Raw genomic sequence first — 21,524 nt, forward strand, 5'->3', positions numbered from 1 at the left:
TATCTAGAGAAACTCTTTCATTGAATATTGTGTGAAATAACTTTTTTTTTCGTACACACCTCAAAAAAAGTTTTGCATCACCTCGGTTCTGAGAGTTTTAGAACCAATACAGAAAACTGGAATAGAGATCAACGTAAACATAATTTTTGCCTTTTTTAGTGCTCAAGAAAACCACACATTGCATGTTGTACCACCATACAGCGAGACTTTCAGAGGAGGTGGTCCAGATTGCTGTACACACCGGTACCTCTAATACCCAGTAGCAAATCGTCTTGCATTGATGCATGCCTGTGTTTGTCGTGTCATACCATCCACAAGTTCATCAAGGCACTGTTAGCCCAGATTGTCCTACTCCTCAACAGCGATTCGGCGTAGATCCCTCAGAGTGGTTGGTGGGTCACGTCATCCATAAACAGCTCTTTTCAATCTATCCCAGGCATGTTTGATAGGGTTCATGTCTGGAGAACATGCTGGCCACTCTAGTTGACCAGTGTCATTATCCTGAAGGAAGTCATTCACAAGACGTGCACGATGGGGGGCACGAATTGTCATCCATGAACATTAGTGTCTCGCCAATATGCTGCTGATATGGTTGCACTATAGGTCGGAGGATGGCATTCACATTTCGTACAGCTGTTAATGGCACCTTCCACAACCACCAGCGACGTACATTGGCCCCACATAATGCCACCCCAAAACATCATGGAACCTCCACCTTGCTGTACTCACTGGACAGTGTGACTAAGGCTTTCAGCCTGACCGGGTTGCCTTCAAGTGCATCTCCGATGATCATCTGGTTGAAGACATATGCTACAATCAACGCTGAAGAGAACGTGATGCCAATCCTGAGCAGTCTGTTCGGCATGTTGTTGGGCCTATCTGTACCGCACTGGATGGTGTCATGGCTGCAAAGATGGACCTCGCCATGGACATCGGGAGTGAAGCTGCGCATCATGCAGCCTATTGTGCACAGTTTGAGTCATAACATGACGTCCTGCGACTGCACGAAAAACATTATTCAACATGGTGGCATTGCTGTCAGGGTTCCTCTGAGCATAATCCGTAGCAGTAGTAGCCCGTGGGCGGCCTGAGCGAGGCATGTCATCAACAGTTCCTGTCTCTCTGTATCTCCTCCATGTTTGAACAACATCGCTTTGGTTCACTACGAGATGCATGGGCACTTCCCTTATTGAGAGCCCTTCCTGACACAAACTAACAATGCAGACGCAATCGAACTGCAGTATTGACCGTCTAGGCATGGTTGAACTACAGACAACACAAGCCGTGTACCTCCTTCCTGTTGGAATGACTGGAACTGATCGGCTGTCAGATCTCCTCCGTCTAACAGGCGCTGCTCATGCATGGTTGTTTGGTGGCATCTTTGAGCTGGTTTAGTGACATCTCTGGACAGTCAAAGGGACTGTGTCTGTGATACAACATCCACAGTCAACATTATCTATCTTCAGGAGTTCTGGGAACCAGGGTGATGCAAAACTTTTTTTGATGTGTGTATAAATCTCAAAACTGATTCATGATTAGTAGTATTGCACAACATCTGACGAAGCCCAGTTTCGAAGTATAGAGTAGATCTAAATAAAGGTGTACACACTTTAAAGCTGCCTATACAAACTGTATACATTGAAATCACTATGGATGTGGGTTAAATGTGTAGTACAGTGGTAGAGCAAAGATGGCGGTAGTGCTGTGATGCGCCAATGTCAGTGTACGAAGTGAAGTCATGGTGCAAACACAAATGACATTCAAGCAGTGAAAAAACATTCTCAATTGGTATTGGAAGTTACAAGAACATCAGTGAAGTGCAATGACATTGGAGGCAGAATATGGAACTGAACCACCAACATGTGTAAGCGTTTCTCACTCTTACTATGACTTTGAGACTGCAAGAAAAATTACGGGTATGCGAAAGGGAATATCAGGCTAGCCACACAAAGCAACAGGTGGAGAGCCTTCAGCTCAGGTGTTAGATGTATTCACATGCTCACCACAAAAATCAGCACAGTAGTTTGCACATGAAACACGCACGAGTAGAGAAAATGTTAAGTCGTATTTTGCGCAGAGTAAAGTGGAAAGTTAAAATTCCACAGTTGTTATGTGTTGGGTGAGGACAACGAAGACAGCAGAAATCGGTGTAGTGGATGGTTTCTTGCACACATTGAATATGATGCTAATTTTGTTTCCGAAGTGGTGTGGGCTGATGAGGTACAGTCTAAATGAAATGGTACAGTAGACAGGCGTAATTGTATGTACTTGTGACATCCACATGTTTGTCACATGAGCGGCCATTGCTCCAAGACTTAATGTCTAATGCAGGTTATCCTCAAGGAAATTGATTGGACCTTTCTTTCTCGAAGGTACAGTTACTGGCAGGAGTTACCTGGAAGACTGGGCCTATTAATTTTACCATCCATTTGTGCTTTTTTTTTGTGAGGAACATTTTTTTCTTCCATGCCACTTCCATAATGATATTGTATACCTATCTGTATAATAATGCATCGTGTGTTAGACTGGACGGAGGAGTCCCATAAAGTACCCCACGTTCTCACAAATTGATGCCACAATTTTTACTTGTGAGGTACCTTCAAGAACATAATGTACAGCAGGAAGCCATGCAGACTAGCAGAACTGTGCCATGAAATTCAAACAGCTTGTCAAGCAATTCCTCCAACTACTCTGGAATATGTGACCTTGAATTTATGCTATAATGCTCAGAAGTTTGTGGAGGTAGGTGGTTTGCTGTTTGAACACTTGTAATTGTTTCACTTTGAGTCATTGTAGTACTTTTAACACTACATCAGCTTATTTTCATCTAAGTGTGTATACATTTTTTTTTTTTGATCTACCATATAACGTGTGCATAAGAACAAATCTGTGCCCAAATGCAACAACATATCAGTGCTCTCGTAAGTTTTGCTGTGGTACCATGTTAACTGTGGTTAGTTGAATGGCCTCTGTAAGAGAGAGACCTTGTATGGCAATGCAGGACTCGGCTGTGAGTCCTAGCTACTTACAACAAAGAAATATGTGTGTTTGTCAGCAAGATGCAGACACTTTAACCTGGCAGTTTTAGGTGGTAGAAGTGTCAAACTATGGCTGTGTAACAGTAGAGGCCTGGCCTGAAGTGCCTCGTTTACGTTGCTGCCAATTTCAGCAAGCATTTGTGCAGTAGCTGCACTCTGCTTTACTTTGCATTGTGTGTTCCTCTTCTGTTTTCTTTTCTTATATTGAAATGAGTGAAGAGAGTAATCCTGGTCCATCACGGGGTTTGAGTATGATTCTCACAACACCAGAAGAAATTGCAAGTCCTATGACCATTTGTCAGTTTCGCTTTCACAGACATGCAGAACACGGATGTTGGCCACCGGTGCTGCAAGGAGGAGGAAGAGCGTTTTGCCCTGCGACCACTCCTCCCATATTACTCATCAAGGTTCTTGTTTGTTTAAGATCATGGATAACTGCTATATTAAAGATTGTTTCCACTATAAACAACCAGAAAACAAAACTGGTCAACTTATTTCAACCAAACTGAGTGTCTTCCTGTAAAGCGTGAAAGATTCCCTGAGGTGGCCTATAATCGAAAGCAGTGTGTTCAGCATGTTGTCTCACTTCCACCTGAAAATTATTTGAATAATTGTGAGCAGGAATCTGGTGGTGCAATAAGGTCTCTCTTGACAGTGAAGAAGGTGCTGAGGCTATGGAGAAATGAGGACACTTTCATAGTGATATCTTTATGACCTATAGCCAGGGCCAAGACCCTCTCATCCTCATTTCTCCACAGCCTCGGTGTCTTCTCTCGCAGCTGCTTCACCTCATCATCCTCGGCCACCATGCCACCTTCCTGGGCTTTGACATCCAGCTCCATAAAAACATTTGTCCTTGTTGAGCCCACTAACCATCAAAAGTACTTCTAATTTTATAGCTGCCATCTCTTCCACTCTGAAAATTCTCCCACTCTGGCTACCTGCAATGATGAGCAATTCACTGCCACGCGCTTAGACCTTTGTTGTGATTGTGTTCTTCAGCCCAAAGACTGGTTTACTGGAGCTCTTCATGCTATGCCATACTTTGCAAGAATTTTCATCTCTGCATAGCTACTGCAACCTACATGCATTTTAGCCCTGGTCTCCCACGACAGTTTTTACCTCCCTCCCCCTCCCCTCCTGCACTCGCCCTTCCATTTTCTTTTATTACCAAATTGACAATTCCTTGATGCCTTAGGATGTGTCCTATCGACTTATCTCTTGTGTTGGTAAAATTATGCTATACATTTCTTTATTCCCTAGTTAGATATAGCTGTTATTCAATTCACTCATCTAATTTTCAACATTCTTCTGTAGCACCACATTTTAAGAGCTTCTAACCTCTTCTTGTGTGAACTTATTATCCGTGTTTCACTTGTATACAAGGCTATGGTTTATAGAAATATCTTCAGAAGGTATGTTCTAACATGCAAATTTCTATTTGATGTTAACAAATTCATCCTTTTCAGAAATACTTTTCTTGCTATTTCCACTCTACATAAACTCATCTACTACTTTGTGTGTCATTTGCTAATCTGATTCCATCAGCATCCCCTGATTTAATTCTGGAACATCCCATTATTCTTGTTCTGCTTTTGTTGATATTCATCTTATATCATACTGTCAAGAAACTGTCCATTCCATTCAGCTGCTCTTCCAAGTGCTTTTCTGTCTGTGACAGAAATACAATGTCATCGACAAACCTCAAAGTTTTTATTTCTTCTCCATTAACTTTATTTCGTACTTCAAATTTTTCTTCGGTTTCCTGTACTGCCTTCTCAGTGTACAGATTCAATAACAACGGGGATAGGCTACATACTTCTCTCTCTCTCTTCTCGACTACTGTTTCCTTTTCATGCCATCAATTCGTGTAACTATTGTCTAGTTTCTGCATAAGTTGTAAATAGCCTTTTGCCTTCTGTATTGTATCCCTGCTACCTTCCCAGTAGTCTCTTGTTTTGGTTGGATGTGATTTATTCAATGAAGATTTAATACAGTTCTCCTTTACCCTTTAGTTACTCAACTGTGGCCTTGGATGTGAAAATGACTTTGTCTTCCCCTTGCTTGATTATTGCTCTAAGAAAATGTAATATCGCTGCATCTATTTTTCTTGAATAATATATGAACATCTTTAGCTGGCTGATGTGTAGTGCATAGAAACAAGTAGCAGAAAGCCATTTGTAATAGCTTTAGAGTTTTTGCTCTCTAATGGTAGTACAAACTATTCACACAGATACATATGCCTGTGGCCATAGGCATGTGCATTTGCGTGTCTGTGTGGTTTTTGTGTGCGTGTGCACACATACACAACAGAAAGTGTGCTACAGCTGTTCAACGGATGTTTAGAACCAAGTATGGTAAGAGGCTACCAACAAGGAAGGCCATTTACCACTGGTACAACAAATTTGTTATGACGGGTTGCTTGTCCCAGCAAAGAGAAGTGGACGTCCAGTGTGAGTGAAGTGAATGTGGAGCGCTTACAAGAGACGTTCATAAGGAGTCCAAAGAAATCGGTACGTCGTGCATCCTGCAAACTCTAAATGGCTCCAGTGACAGTGTGGAAAGTCCTGTGACAGAAGCTGTCTATGAAACCAAATTTGAGCTAGTGCAGAAGCTCAGTGACGATGACAAAGACAAGCATTTTGAGTTTTGTTCACAGTTGCAAAAATTGTATGAGGATGGGGATTTTAACGACGAAACCACTTTTCGCACTAATGGGAAAGTGAACAGGCATAATTGTCGAATCTGGGGTACAAAGCATCCACATGAATACATTGAATTTGAGTGTGATTCCCCAAAGTTAAATGTTTTATATGCCTTGTCACGCCAAAAACTGTACGGGCCATTCTTCTTCGCTGAGAGCACTGTCACTGGATATTCCTTCTTGGGCATGTAGCAGCAGTGGCTGCAATCGGACTCTCCGTTCTTCTTTCAGCAGGATGGGGCTCAACCTGATGTTCATCATGAAGTTCATGGGTACCTAAGCAGGGAGCTGCTGCATTGATGGATCAGCCGTGCTACAGAATGGGACGGCTGTTCCATGAAATGGCCTCCCATATCACTAGATCTCACCCCCATGTGACTTTTCTCTGAGGGGACACATTAAAGATCTGGTGTATGTACCGCCTCTACCACGTGATGTAGCAAAGCTCTGGGAGAGAATACAGGAAACTACTGCCACAATCGACGATGCCGTGCTGGGACGGGTATGGCAAGAATTCAGTTACCGTATTGACATCTGCTGGGTCACTCACAGTTTGTAAAAAAAACTTTCAGAGTTTGTCTTCAGAATGCAGTATGTATGGCATCTGTACAATGTTTACTTCATGTGCAGTAAATAATTGAAAGTGTTCCCGGACTTTATGTACACCTTATATTGTCCATCAACATATACAACTTCCACTGGGTAACATCAAATTCTGTTAAATCAGAACATCCAACATGAAACTGCTCCTTACAAATATATCCAAAGAATGATAGATTGACATTTCATTTCCTTGAGTAAACAATGTAACTATTGTCAAAGTTGTATATTCTCAAAGTACCTTGCACTTGTCTAAAGTGCGAGTGATACTAGGAGCTTCTACATTTGTGTCTGCACAGGGACTCCATCTCATGGGGAAAATATGTTGTCCCTCAGCACAGTTCTCCACATGCAAATAAAGTAACAAATCTGCACAATATTTGTGCTCTCCTCTATGAGAACTTGTTTTCTGGTTTTCATTTGAGAGTATCATTCATTGGTATGAATGTTGTTATGGTGCCAGGATGATCCGAGCATTTTGACATCATAAAATATTGGGAATTCTGGAGGAGGAGGAGGAGGTGGAGGAGGAGGGGGGGGGGTGTCATTCTGGCTAAAATGCTTGCTGTTGGCTGGAACCATGTGACGTTGGGGTGAGGCTACATAGCATAGCACAGCAGTGGGATTATACTGCAAATGCACTACATCATGGATGCAGTGACATGTTATTTGTTCATTTTGCTTTTGATTTGGTTCAGTACACAGTTGGAAAAATTAAATCAAGTGGCATGACAGATGTATTACACGTTAGGACAAAATAGTCGATAATTAAGGTGAAAAATAACTCACTCATTTAATGAAGAAGCAGATTTTAATGCCTGTTCCAGATTTCTGTTCCTGTTTACCATACAAAAAAACAATCCATAGCCACTTCCTCCTTGTGGCACATTTCTTCATGGCTTCCAACTTTGGTTCTTGATCCATATGCCTAATCCTTATAAATGCTCTTGTTCTTACATAAAGAGCAATAGCTGTGTAATAAACCAGAAAACTTTTCTTTCAAAATAGAGCACACAGACTTCACATTTTTTTTGCATAATCCATTTCCATGACAAGTGGCAAGTTTTTCTTCAACTGCTTCAATTTTTGCTGCTGGAAAACTTGATGATTTACCAATCTTTTGGCACTTAAATGCAATATACTCTGCGATGTATTTCACCGCATCTGTAAGAACATCAGAGATTAATGAGTCATCGCACACTGTTACCACATCTGTTAATACATTTACTTCAACATTCACAGTTTCTGAGATCTTTCAAACGGGTGATTCTTTTCTGGGATCTTTCAAACTGGCAATTCAACAACAAACACAGAGCATAATGCTAATGCAACTTAGGGGTGCAGAATCTGAATCAGTGTCTCACTGAGAAGATTCTGCATTTGATTCTTCAGTAACTGGCTTATTTTCAGAGAAAGAAGCATCAGTTGCATTACCCATCACTATAAGGATACATGTGGCGTTCCTTACTTCAAATGGCATACCCCAGAAAAAAATTCCAGGCAATCTCGATTTGATCTGGAAATAGCTGACCTTCATTCTTTTCAAGCTTTCAAAAAGATAAAATGGAGATTTTAACAGATGTCTAGGAATTTCTTTAGAGTATTGTCCTGAATTGTGAGATTCATTCAAAATTCACATGAAAATTCATCTTTTGGAAATCTAGAGTTCTAGACGTCAAAGACGTTATTAATTTGTTCAATAAAATTGGTTTCAATGTCCTTGTGTTTAAGTGCACTTTGGTAATGTGGTGTGTTATTGTTGAGTCACTTTTTTATGTTTAAATAGTTCTGATATAGCTGCCTTAGTTATTTTGGACCCTGTAGGTAGCATAATGAAATTTTTCCTCAGTAACTTTGAGAAGGGGTACATTAAACAAAACCTGTGCATTTCTGGTTTCGTCTGCTGGATTTATGAAATGTTTTATCTGTATCGATGCACAATTCTTTCCAAACTTTTATATTTTTTCCCAACTGTATCACATGTCACAGCTACACATCATTTATTCCCAGTTTCTCAACTGCTTTAATGATACTCTGTAGCAAAATGCTAGTCATAATTATGTTGAAGTCATACTAAACTGGTTGTTTCTCCTGTTTGCACAAATCAGTGATCATGCAAACTTGAACTCTGGAATGTGAACCAACTAATATGTCCTCTGACAAATCTCAACATACACGAACATCTACATTCATTTCACCAAATTTCAAAACAGCTAGTCTCTCTTAGATATTAAGAGTATTTTATTTAACTTCAGTAAACACAGGATATCTTTGAGAGTGCCTGGTTTGTATTTAAATTTTGAAGTATTGCCCTAAACAGCAAAGGTATTTTTCGCTTGTGCAGAGAAGGGTATGTGATGGAACTCTTGAAGTTGATGCGTTGGCAGTGTCCTCTGAGTTCCACTTTACCCATTTGCTTTTGTTCAGCAGACATTGTATTTGTGGTAGTGTAAAACATTTTGGCAGAACATTGCTCACATTGCTGTGTAATTTGACTTTTTTATTTTGTGTCAGATGATCTTTTTGTCTGCTTTGATGAAAGAACACTGAAAAGAGCATTTCTTGTACTCCATAAGACTATATCACCTCTCTCTGGTGCTGCTTCTGTGTATTTATTCCTATTAAAAGTTCAGTTTCAGCCATTAGTTCCTTAATATCTGAATGCTTACTCACTATTTCACTGAGCTCATGAGCAAAATTGTTCCAAAATCATCAAAGCATGTTTTTGCAAACTTCTTGTTTCACAGTGTAGTGCACAACTTCTCTAAGGGATGAATTTGCTTTTATTATTCCTGGAATTATTTACTGAGTACTGTACAACTACATTAATTTCTCGTTATTAACCAAATAAATAAATAAATAATACAAAAAGTGGTTTCAGTGACGTAATTTGCTGCAATAGCTTACTTTAGCAAAATTTAAACATAAAATATCAAGTAGTAGATAGGTTTCGAAATCGCAACCTTCATCATGTCAGGTACCAGTCTTATCAGCTAAGTTATGCAGCCACTGTAACTTATGCTGTTATTGTTACAGTCACAAGTTGTACTAAAGTCTTACACTGAAATAGTTAAAACATCTTGAGAATACGGAAAAAAACATTCTGGCTAATTCCATGAGAAATGATGCTACAGTACATGGGAGCAAAAGCTAATAAGCCTGAGCAACATGATTTATTTCATACAGAATATAATGGATCATTCCCTTTCATATAGTAATCCAGTGCCACATGAAAAAAGCTTTAAGTTTTATGAATTAATTTATTTTAAGGTGATTTCTGAGTTACAACTATTATGATGGTTATTTATGCATTGACTTCTTATCTTTTCACTTGCATCTCTGCTTTCTGTAATTTCTTCACCATTGCAGTTTGGAATGTTTACGATGGGGATTGCAGTGGGTAGTATCTTCTTTCTTGGATGTAGGCCTAAAAGTTCATTTATGAAATCTCGTTCATGATCTTTGGACTGAATATGAACTGAACACAAACATGCAGTTTTCATATTCACTTTGTGCACACATTTTCATTGAACTATTCATTCACATTGCACATGCTCATCTTTGGGAGAATCGTGATTAATAATGTTCGTTGTAATTTGAGCAATATTAATGCATTTTACTACAGTGTAATTACAGTGACCCATGCTCATTGTTGACCCGAAATGCGCACCACAACTTCCGTGTACTGCGGAATGTACAGCCACGAGAGTCTTCAAAGTGATGTCAAGGCGTACAAGGACATCTGGGAATTTTTTTGTTCAGCAGGGGCTGGGAATGGCCTACCTTCTTTATCTGTAAACCTTTGGGGTGTTCTTTCAGAACAGTTGGCTGGGCAGTAGATACGAAGAAGCATTTCCTCAGCTCTCATAGATAAGAACAGTGGTAACGACAACATATTTTAATCAGCAGAATTCATGAAACTGCTATGGATGGTGTCGATCCCGTGCAGAAGTGACTACCCCAGAAACCATGAGGCAGCATGTGTTGGCAGTAGCAGCTACACTCAGCAGGGCAGAGCAGTGCAGTTTCCATGTGTTGTAGTTTGTTGCTACAACACAGCTGGCTCTGCATGAGATATGCCGTCCGCAGTGAGAGGCCCTGGTGAACATGGCCCATAACGCCAGTCAGCAGGATAGACGCAAGATGTGTGGTGCCCTGAACCCGAACACTCGATGAAGATGTTGGTGGTCTGCAGTAGGTAAAGTGTGAAAGACACCAAGGCATGGGCTGTGAACCAGAGTGTTTTCGAAGAAGCCAAGTGGCAAGTTGATGTCAGCCTGCAGGAAGTCCCAGCGTGTGTGGCACTGGTTTGAAATGCGGCGGCATCAGTTCTAGGCTTGATCTATTTTAGACCACCAACTAGCAGTGGCAGCAGACATTTGTAGATGAGGCTGGTCGACCACATTGTGTGGGGGAATGTTCTTGTTGTAGGCAGCAGTTGATGACAGATAATGTATGGCAGCAGCAGCTGTTATTTATACTGGCTAGCCCTGGTCCTTTTCTGACAAGGCATCTTTCATGTATAGAGGCCTAGGTACTGGCATGAGGTAGCTCAGTGCTTCATTGTGACAGGCAGGTAGCTTGTCACCTCAGCAATAACGTGGTCCTGCCAGCAGAATTTTGAAGGCAGTATGTGACCTGCCTTGTTACAGGTTTTGAGGTCTTGTAGGGAAAAGTGCTGGTGCAACAGGCCTCCTCTCTTCAGAAGATTTGGTCCGCTGTATCACAACTGGTGAATCTTTAAATCACTGAAACATTACATAATTTTTTGGATTTATGTTCGCTTCTCATCCAACCAGTCCAGTTCACAGTGTCCGATGGCTGCTATGCTTAATGACTGTATTCTCTCTAGTAGTGGCTCATTTGGTTGATAAAGGAGTTCAGGAAGGTGGAAGCTTTTCTGCCATAGAAAGCTGTAGGCTGCACAAATAAGAACCAAAAGCAAGATAGTACTTGAAGTTGAGGGGTCTATCACAATGATTTTGTGCTGGTATGTACTGTGATATGCGATACATGATGAAATATTTGCTCTGTACTTATACACCCAATTTGCACTGCTATAAACTTGTCCAGTGAACTGGGTAGGTTGGGGTTCAAAGTATTTTTTAGGAAGGTCAGGTTCTGAGCAGATAGTATGTCCAAAGATTTATGTGGCAAGTATAATAGTGTATGTACCAATTTCAGAATTAGCCCATGTTAGTGTTGCTGGAAGCCAAAAAATTGACCTTGGAGTGTCACAAGGTTTATCCTTTATCAATGTACCACTACACTCTCCAAATGTTCTGCACCCTAAGAACAAATTTGCTTGTACAGATTTGCGATAACAACTACCACCAAATAGTCTGCCGAATACACCCAATGTAGACCTGCCTCCTGCAAAGAAGTGTGTGATACAAGAATGTTCCAGTCCTCCCTCTTCCACTCGCTCCTATGAACAACTATATTTCACATGTCCCTGTGACAGTTTGGATTATTCTGGGCTGGAACTGCACAAAACTCATTCAGTTACTAAAATCTCTACAATGCTATACAGATTATTGTACGGCATTCGTAAATATGCACAATTATATCTCAGATACAGCATGAAACAAAAAAATACGAACCCCCAGTGTACTACAATATCAAAACAAACAATACTCAGAAACTAAATACAACTTTTCCCAAATATCAAATAAATCTTTCTTCAGTTAGCAATGATTCCCACTAAATTTACCACAATATAAACTTAGATGAACATCATAATCGCACTGAACATTCCACTTACATCGAGGTTGCAAGAATCCGCCATCCTCTGTACTCCAGGCGATACCAATTCATACTAGGAAACAGTATCCTGGCTGTTGTCACAAAAGTTTTAAAAACAAGTCTTAGCAGCACTAAATTACCAAGAAACTTTTCCAAGTTTCCAATATAACTAATCATAAAAAGGACACAATAATACTAACAAAACCTTCATGAACAGTAATTTGTCTCCAGAAATGCATTCAAATAATCTACACTTTGCACAAACTATACACAAGCTACTGATCCTTCTTATTTTACATTCCTCTCCCCCTTGTTTCATTCCAGCGTTGCCTAATGCTCCCACTGAAACTCACAGCAACCTTGTTTCAACTTATCCAGATCCTGTCTCCTTAATTTTCTACTGTTTCTAAATTTCTTCAGTTCTAATCTGCAGTTCATAACCAGTAAATTATGATCAGAGTCTACATCTGCCCCAGGAAATGTCTTACAGTTTAAATTGTGGTTCCAAAATCACCATTATGTAATCAATGTGAAACATTTCAGTGGTATGTATACAAGCTTCTTTCTTGATTCTTGAACCAAGTGAGAGATGATCAGATTATCCCCTATGCAAAATTTTACGAGTCCTCTTTCATGTGTTACCTGCAGTCCATGTTTTCCTAATATGTTTCCTTGTCTTCCTTTTCCTACTGCCGAGTTCATCATGCATCACAATTAAATTTTTATCCATTTAACTATGTGTGGAGTATTCTTCATCTTACCACATATTCTTTCTAACTCTTCATCGCCTGCATAACTATTTAACACACACGTGTACCACTGTGGGATGTTGGCTTCAAGTCTACCTTAGCTACAATAAAGCATTCACTATGCTGTTCGTAGAAGCTTATCTGCATTTTTATTTTCTTAGTCACTATTAGACCTATTACTGTTTTAGTTGATAATGCTGTACTGGTGATAACCACCCTGGACACCCTAGCACATCAGTTACTGATGACTATGTGTAAGAAGGAAAGAAAATGGTTCAGGACAATCACCAAATCACCATAAGAGAGGTTCGTGGTGATGTCAGCATATCCTTTGGCTCATTCCAACCTATTTAATTTTTTTTTTAAATTATGAAACATGTAGCAGCAAAATTTGTTCTAAAATATTTGAAATTTGACCAAAAACAATATCTCATAGACACCATTCAGGAATTGCTGAACAAAGTCAATGACGATCCAGAGCTTCTAAAGAAGGTTGTAAAAGGTGACAAAACATGGGTATGCATGTATGATGTCGAAACCAAGGCCCAGTCGTCCCAATGGAAACTGCCTGAAGATTCAAGACCTAAATAAATTCACAAGTTCAATCACATGTGAAAGTTCTTCTCACTGTTTTCTTCAGTTTCAGTTGCATCATGAGTTCCTGCCTTTTCATTGTACGGTCAGTAAGGAATACTACCTGGAAGTTATGAGCAGTTTGTGTGAAGCAATCCAAAGAAAACAACCAGAATTGTGGGAGAACCACTTGTGGAAATTGCATCACGATACTCCTCCACTCCCACCTCATTACTTGTTTGTGATTTTTTGACAAAAAAGAAAATCATTATGTTGCCACAGCCACTGTATTTTCTGGACATGCCTCCCTGTGACTTCTTTCTATTGCCAAGGCAGAATAAAACCATGAAATGACGTCGCTTTGCCACCATTGATGAGATGAAAACAGAATTGCCGAATGAACTGATCACTGTAACAAAAAGTGAGATCCAGAAGTGCTTCCAAATTGGAAAAAGCACTGGCACAAGTGTATTATATCTGAGGAGAATTACTTTGAAGGGGACAAAGTTGATGAATAAATCAAGATACTTTAAGAAAAACAAAAACTGCTGTTACTTTTTGATCACAGATTGTGCTATCCCTACCCTGGTTGCGGCCATATCTTACCTATCAGAGGCAAGCCTACCTGTGAAGGTGGCCATTTCATATATTAGCTGTTATGTGCTTAGCCTTTTGTGTAAGTATGACTTCCAACCAGCTGTCTATCTGAGTAAATTGCCACTGCCAAACTCTGGCATCTCTCTCGTAAAGTCCACCTCCATCAGGGATACACATCCCCAAGGAGATGTCCTGAGAAACAAAAATTGTGGCTTAAATGTTCTGCTATGTTACATTTCTTAGAAATTTTCACCAAATAAATGAAAGCAATATTTTTTTTGTGCAAAAAGTGATCCTCTTGTGATGTCTGTTGTTTCTCTGAGATTGTTGGAAAATTTCTGTATTACCTATTTTACTACACATTTTCTTTAAAAAACGGCAATAAATTTGTGAGTTACTATGAGTACTGTGCTCCACATTTAGTTTTGCAGCTTAATTATTGACTTTCTTTTCTTGGCAGGTGAAATGGCAGAAATCTTTAAAGCTTCATAGTGCTAAATACCAAAACTTGGGTATGTGGAAAGAAAAGTTAAGCTACTACATAGGTCAAACATCTCGTATTTTGCATTTCTCACATGGACTAAATATATTGCTGTTTGAGTTAAAGATATCAAGGCTGGATTGTGTCAGTTTCACTAGTATGATATGTATATTCTGAGAAGTGTTGTCAGTGTCCTCAACTATTAGAGAATTAAAGTATCTCGTGCAAATATTAGACCTGATGTTTATTTACTTCTACATTACTTACACTATTAAATGTATTACTTTGAAAGAAAGAGGTAATTTCATTAATAATGGAGAGAGTTCCGTGTCGTGTAATAATTATCCAAGTTCAAAGATCCCTTCACTATTTCCCCTTCAGTAAAGTGTCATAGCACTGTCAATGGAAATCTGGACTACCTTCAATCCATATGAGTAGAAAATGTGTGTGTGTGTGTGTGTGTGTGTGTGTGTGTGTAGCTAAGTGAAACTGTTATTTACAATAACATTATGGAGGTAAGTATGAAGCTCCTTTTAAGTTTTAAAATGAAGAAATAAATTATGTTAAATGATGGTGTGTGAAGATGATGGTGAAGGCAATGTGAAGTTACAGTGTAGACATTTATTTCTGTAAAAACTGATACTCTTGTAAACTACGAAGAGAGATTATTTTTACAACATTGCTTTTTCTCACTGCCAGAAAAATGATTTCTGGTGCTAAATTAAAGGATTTGCAAAGCACCAAAGAAAAAACCTGACGAATTCTGAAGAATACATTAAATGACTCCATTTCAATATGCAGCATCCAGATCCATATATTGCAGAAATATTCGTAATGAGAAGGAAGCAACATTTATCTTTGATTCTGATGTGTAGGCATTAATAATTTGAAGCACTGTAAGAGTATTTGCAATCTGTGTGTATATAGGTTACAATTTTTGCACCAGTAGCCATGCAGAACTTAGGAGATACGTCATGGTATGTTTGCAAGGAAAGAGTTTTAAATACACATGTCCTTTTTCAGTCCCTGTCCCTCACCCATCTTTAACATGACATGGGTAGTTCCTTGTAAGGTACTCCAGAAAATTTAGAACGTATTTAGAAGTTGTTTTATATTTAAAATTGCTAAACATTTTATAAAGCTTAAAGTTTTAATATTAAGAGCTCAATTGAACCATATAGTAATAGGATAAGAGTCTCATTTCATAATAATCCTTTCGGTGCTTACTTTAATTTTTTTCTTTGTTTGAAATAAATTGCAGTGTTCTCTTTGTAAACAAAGCCATTTACAAGCACACATATTTCCAGGTGGATGTATTTGCCAATGACATAATTATAATTCCTGTTCATCTTGGTGTCCATTGGTGCATGGCTGCAATAAACTTCAAGAAAAAGATGATATGTTATTATGATAGTATGGGTGGCAACAATGATGTTTGTTTGCAGGTAAGTCACTTCATTTGTTTTTTACTTTCTTGGTTTTTATTTTTCCGAAATGCAAGAATCTTGACAATTCATTAAACATGTAAGAAAAGATTAAAATTGTGCACAAGACTACAAACCATTCTCCATTCTCTCTCTAACAGAATTTGTTGGAGTTAAGGAGAGCTTTTGAGCAAGGGATTGACTCCCTCCCTCAGAAAAACACTGCTATTTTAGCTTTAAATATATGTATATGCTCATATTCAGATTTGTTGTTATGTTGGAGTTCTGAACTGCTGGACCTTTAAATACGAGGTGGGTTCCATAAGCAATGTGATGAATTTTTTCCTGATGCAACAATGAACTGCAAGACGTAACCTGCCGAGTTAGGTGGAGGTGGCTGTTAGCTTCAAATTGTACCCAGTCTCGGTCACCTTCAAGCTGCCTGATAATCAGGATGTGCATTCCCGTGAACCCCATTTTGAGATGATGTAATGTGGAGAGGTAACATAATGTGGCATGATTGATCGTTCCATGTCATCAAATTTTGTGTTAAACTTGGGAAGTCTGCTATTGAAATGTTTGAGTTCATTCAGCAGGCTGTTGTGAGTAATTGCTTGTAAATATCACTAGTTCTTTGATGGCACAACTTATTCAAGAAGGGCCTCAAGGAAGTTACCAATGAACGCCAAGGTGAATGAATACAAACTGGAGACAAAAAGGCAGCATTCAGTGTGACACACCCTAGCACTGTCCTGTCCCAGGAAGGCGTGCTTGATGAAGTTATAATATGACTCTCTGGTGTGCTACATTATGAAAATGCTGCCTCTCTGCACCCCAAGAAGTTAATGATACATTTATTTTAATTGGTGATGCTTTGAGGAAGTGGATAATAATGGGCTTGATTAAGAACAGTCATTGTTAACAAATTATGAACCATGTGGCTTATTGCTGAAAACATTGCCCATCTGGCACACTTTAAAAACACTCAGTTTAACAATATTCGACATGCCACTATACAACATTCATTGAGACACTGAAACCTCAAAGCAAACTAAACGTGTCACAAATAATCATATCAAAGCGAACTCGCAAGTACGTCTGACCAAGACCGGTACGTACTTCATCTCAACCCAACTCAACTCAACACTATCGACAGGTTGCTATGCTAAATGGTTGCACCAAGCAACAACAGTTGCACCCTACCCAGGACACTGACATGGGAGGATATAGGATCCTCATGTATCTCCAGATTTCAAAAAATAAATTTTGCCTGGAAGTTTATGGCAACATAAACTTTGAATGTGAAATTAATCAGTCAAGAAGGACCCCAATGGCTACTAAATACAGAATAGATAATGGTAAATTGACAATGACTTAAACTATTTACAGTTAATGAATGTCATCACATGAAAATATAGTTTTAAAGCATAGGTATAGAGGATGTTACTTCCAAAATTTCTCATACAATGTTCACAAAAATGTTGCCGGAAAAAGATAATAAAGACAACTATTTGCAGTAGGTGTCCCCGACAAAGAACAGCAGTAATTATTATGACATTCATCATTACATAATCAGCATGTAGATAGCACACAATTTCTAACTATTTCTGTACAAAAAACAAATGTATACTCTGACTTTGAAGAAAGGTAGTTAGCAAATTACTGAAATGTATATATTAACTAAAGAACTATTAACTAATCACAATTAACTGATTTTTACAGAAAAATGATAATCAGAATATCTTATTCTATTTTATTCATCTCACTAACATCTCAAGTTAAATATACAAATGTTACTTTTAAGAGTCTGAGATGGAAAAAGAAATTAGATATAAATTAGATATAAATCAAGAAAAAAATATTAAAAAAAGAAAAATAAAAAAATAAAGAAAAACAAAAAACACAAAAAAATAAAGTTGTTATATTAACTCAAGTATGTTGTTAAATTAACCTAATTATGTCATGTATTGGAAAATTCGACTCGTTCCACATCATTACGAAATATTGTATTCATGATCCATGGAACTTGTATTAATCTAATCTAATCTAATCTAATCTAATCTAGAAGGGGGCAGAACTAGATTTGTGGCATATAGGGTTCATGTGTGGTTACATAAATACATTATTTTGAAATATCCAGGTGTACACATTTTACATTGCACTATTTTATTGTACTCGCTCATTGAGCTCATGGGTACTCTGCTTTGTAAAGCAACTGACTGACACTGAAAATCTGTCAAACAGAATTGAAGACTTGCATTGTTGATATGTTCCTCTTGGCTCAGTTGATAAACAGGCAGCTCTCTTCGTGCCTGCCATGGGGGGATGATTTGTACAGTGTGCTACAGTGTGAGGCCAGATTGGGGATCATGGACTAGAGTGCAGGTCAGTGGAAAGCTTGCCAGCTGTTGGTCTTACATTTTGCGACATAGTACTGCTTCCATGAATCACTTTCCTGCAATTATGACGTCATGATGACAGTGTGTCATATGCCAGGACCTAGTGAAAACAGTGAGAGAGCAGGCAGCAATATCACGCTGAAACAAGACTTTCACCACTGCATCGAAAAATGATCAGTCACATGCAAGTTAGCTTCAAACATTATCGTGACTTAGCTTTAAGTACACCATCATGCAGCCTACCACATATTGCCATTCCTAAGAATCAATTTTCACACACACCCAAAATATGGTTATACATTACTTCACTACTAGTTATAATTTGTTAAACGAATCACAGACAGCATGCTTAACCAGTTTATTTATACTAAATTTCTGGGAAATATACTCAGCCAGTCTATCACATCGTAATGCAAGAACAATATTACAGCACTATTAATTTTCATTCTGTTCCAGATGATGATGATGATGATGATACTATTACTATTTTATGTTCTCCTCATGATGAAGTCCAAAATATTTTTTGTCATTAAGTTTTGCTAACTCAACAGAATTTGGGTACACTACCTTCTGAATTCTAAATGGACTCGGCAAATAATGCAGAAATTTTATAATTTTGTCCATTGCCACTGAAGGTTGAAATGAAATGTGGTTGTATCAGTCCATAACCTATGCATTTGTACTCAATGGGTCTCACTGAACACTTGTGTCTTAATTTCCTCACTACTGCCATCTTCATCATCTGCTTCAAGACTATTTGCTACTCTCTTTGGTGGTTAATTCAGTTTGTGATGGAAAGTAATAATCTAGTTGAAACATTGTCATCTTTTTTGCTATGTAAAACTGTAGAGGGTTGCAGACCAGTAGTATCATGAGAGAAACTATTCATCACAGTTTCAAGATTGGACAACTTATTAATCCATTTCACATGTTTCTTTCCACATTACGTTTGGAGTTATCTTCTTGCATTATACGCTTAGCTGGATTGGGTGCTGGTCGGTACATAGACGTGGCAATGTTACATATTTTCCTCTGTTACATGTTTTCCTCTTCAGTGAATGAGTTCCATAATGCAGAACAAATTGTGGGCCATTATCCCAGGATAATTTGTGATCCAATAGTATTTAGAAAATAGTCGTCTCTCAGTTTTGTAATTATACTTTGCTGTTACCTTTTCTCAGCAGAAAGAAGTGAACAAATTTTGAAAATAATTCCACCACTACCAAGATCAGCAAGAAATTTCCACAAGTATAATCTTTCATACTTTCTGAGACATTTTATTAAAGATCAAAGATCACTTGTTTCTGAAGTTGTTGTAAACATTTCTTTGGACGAAAATGTGGAAACTGGTCTGGATATATTTAATCAGATCTTGGATATTATGTTGTGGGGTGCAAAGCCTCCAGGATCCTGAGTGTAAGACTATTCTGTGGTATAAAACATCTTTATAAATTAATTAATATTTCTGAATTTTACTCTCAGCCTCATGCTGACGCATTGTTTTGATCATTTTTAGCATCTCATCTACTTCATCTCTGCTTTGATATTATGTAGAAATCTGAAAATTTTGGTTCTCCATCCTCTACCCTCATAAAATTAATCTTGACCTTTTTTACATGCGAGGTCTTGAGGCAAACATCATTTTTAAGTGTTGCTGAAGACATGACAAAGCATGAGGTACCACACTCGTTTAACCCAGCATGAATTGTATCTCAAAATGGAATTCTTGAGAGGAGAGGGCCCACTTAACAAGACAACTGCGTGTTAATTTACATTGGAGGAAGGAAATGCCTTATGATCGCTCCATGTGAAAGTGCGCCATCCAAATGGAACCGGTGGAAGCCCAAAACAATTGTGAATATCTCTCGCTTGCTCATAGCGTATTTATTTACCCATGCTGACAAAATAGAACTTGATAATGTGGTCATTGCCCCTGACCATTTTCTATGGGTATCAAGTCAAATGCCAGTAGTATCCACACAATCAGAAAAATGGTTGAAGTTATTTTTTACAAGTTGGTACCTGAAAATTTTGAACTGCTCCCAGTTTCTTTGAATCTGGCTTAATTCCTACTTGAGAGATGATATCTCTCAAGAAAGGTATCGCCTTCCTTGCAAATTCAGATTTTTACAGATAGAATGTGACTCCAACCAATCTAAGTGTGTTATCTTTTGTGTCTAATGCTCTTACCATGATGCAGACACTATCAAAACACAACATACACAAGTCTGTAGTGTAAAAGTTCATCCTCAAGAATCTCATTCAAAGCTCGAACAAATGCTGCTGATGAAACATTCAAATTGAACAGAATTGAAGTGGTAACAATGGTCATTGTGCAAGAATGTGGTGAATCTTTGACTACCTTCCTCCAGCTGCAGCTGTTAATGACTACTTGCCATATCCAAACTTCTAAGGTAACAAGCAGCAGCAAACTTCTGCAAAATTTCTTCTGTATTTTTGAACTGATCCTGCTGAGGCAGAGTGATATGATTGATAACCCAAGCATCCAAAACAAAGCTGACTGGCCCATCCTTTTTAATTACTAGATTTATCAGATTTCAGTATTCAATATATGACCTCTCGATTATATCATTTTCTGTCATTTGTTTTATCTCCTTCTCTACAGCTTCTCTTCTAGCTAGCAGCATCCAGTGCAATATCATTTTGAACAGTTCTTGCAATTGCACCATAATTTGCCTTGGAGTCCCTTCATCAGTCCAGATTTACTTGGAAAATTCTTTGGCATGTATACAATAAGTTCTTCCTGAAACAATGTGGGCAAATTACTCAACATATCGATTTTTCCTGAATTTTTGACTTCATGAAATTCTTTCTCTCCTACTATGGACACATTGTCCTTCATATGTATTGGTGCTTTGATTCCGTCATCTATCCTCTTCTTGACAAACCTAATTCGTAACCCTACAGACCCTTCTTCTTTTTTTTCTGAAGTAGACTAAATTAACTTCCAATTCACCAGTCTCATCACAAATACTTACACATCATCTTGCAAAATAAATCGTACAGCTTCTTTCTTGCAGCCAATCATTACCAACAATATGTGCCACAGTCAAAGAATCTATAATCAACACAGTCATATCGGAGTATCTTTCTGAAGTCTCTTTCGTGAGTATGTGCTTAGCCATGAAGCCTGGCCCTTGCTGCTCTACTTTCCTTTCCATGCTACAAGTCAGTCCTTCTACTATTCTTCTCA

General features: G+C 38.5%; 1 protein-coding gene across 3 annotated transcripts in view; it reads left to right on the top strand.

The window, feature by feature from the left end:
* LOC126262716 (sentrin-specific protease 1-like) overlaps positions 1-21,524 on the top strand; it is a 160,717-nt gene that overhangs the window by 97,781 nt on the left and 41,412 nt on the right. For 2 of the 3 annotated variants that reach the window (XM_049959504.1, XM_049959503.1), the window contains one exon: positions 15,795-15,932. In XM_049959504.1, the coding sequence (XP_049815461.1) occupies positions 15,795-15,932 (138 nt within the window). Of the gene's footprint in view, positions 1-14,466; positions 14,684-15,794; positions 15,933-21,524 lie in introns of those variants that run through there. The other variant, XM_049959505.1, reaches the window with a different exon arrangement.

This window comes from Schistocerca nitens, chromosome 6 (genome assembly GCF_023898315.1).
Source record: "Schistocerca nitens isolate TAMUIC-IGC-003100 chromosome 6, iqSchNite1.1, whole genome shotgun sequence".
NCBI classification, from domain to species: Eukaryota; Metazoa; Arthropoda; class Insecta; order Orthoptera; family Acrididae; genus Schistocerca; species Schistocerca nitens.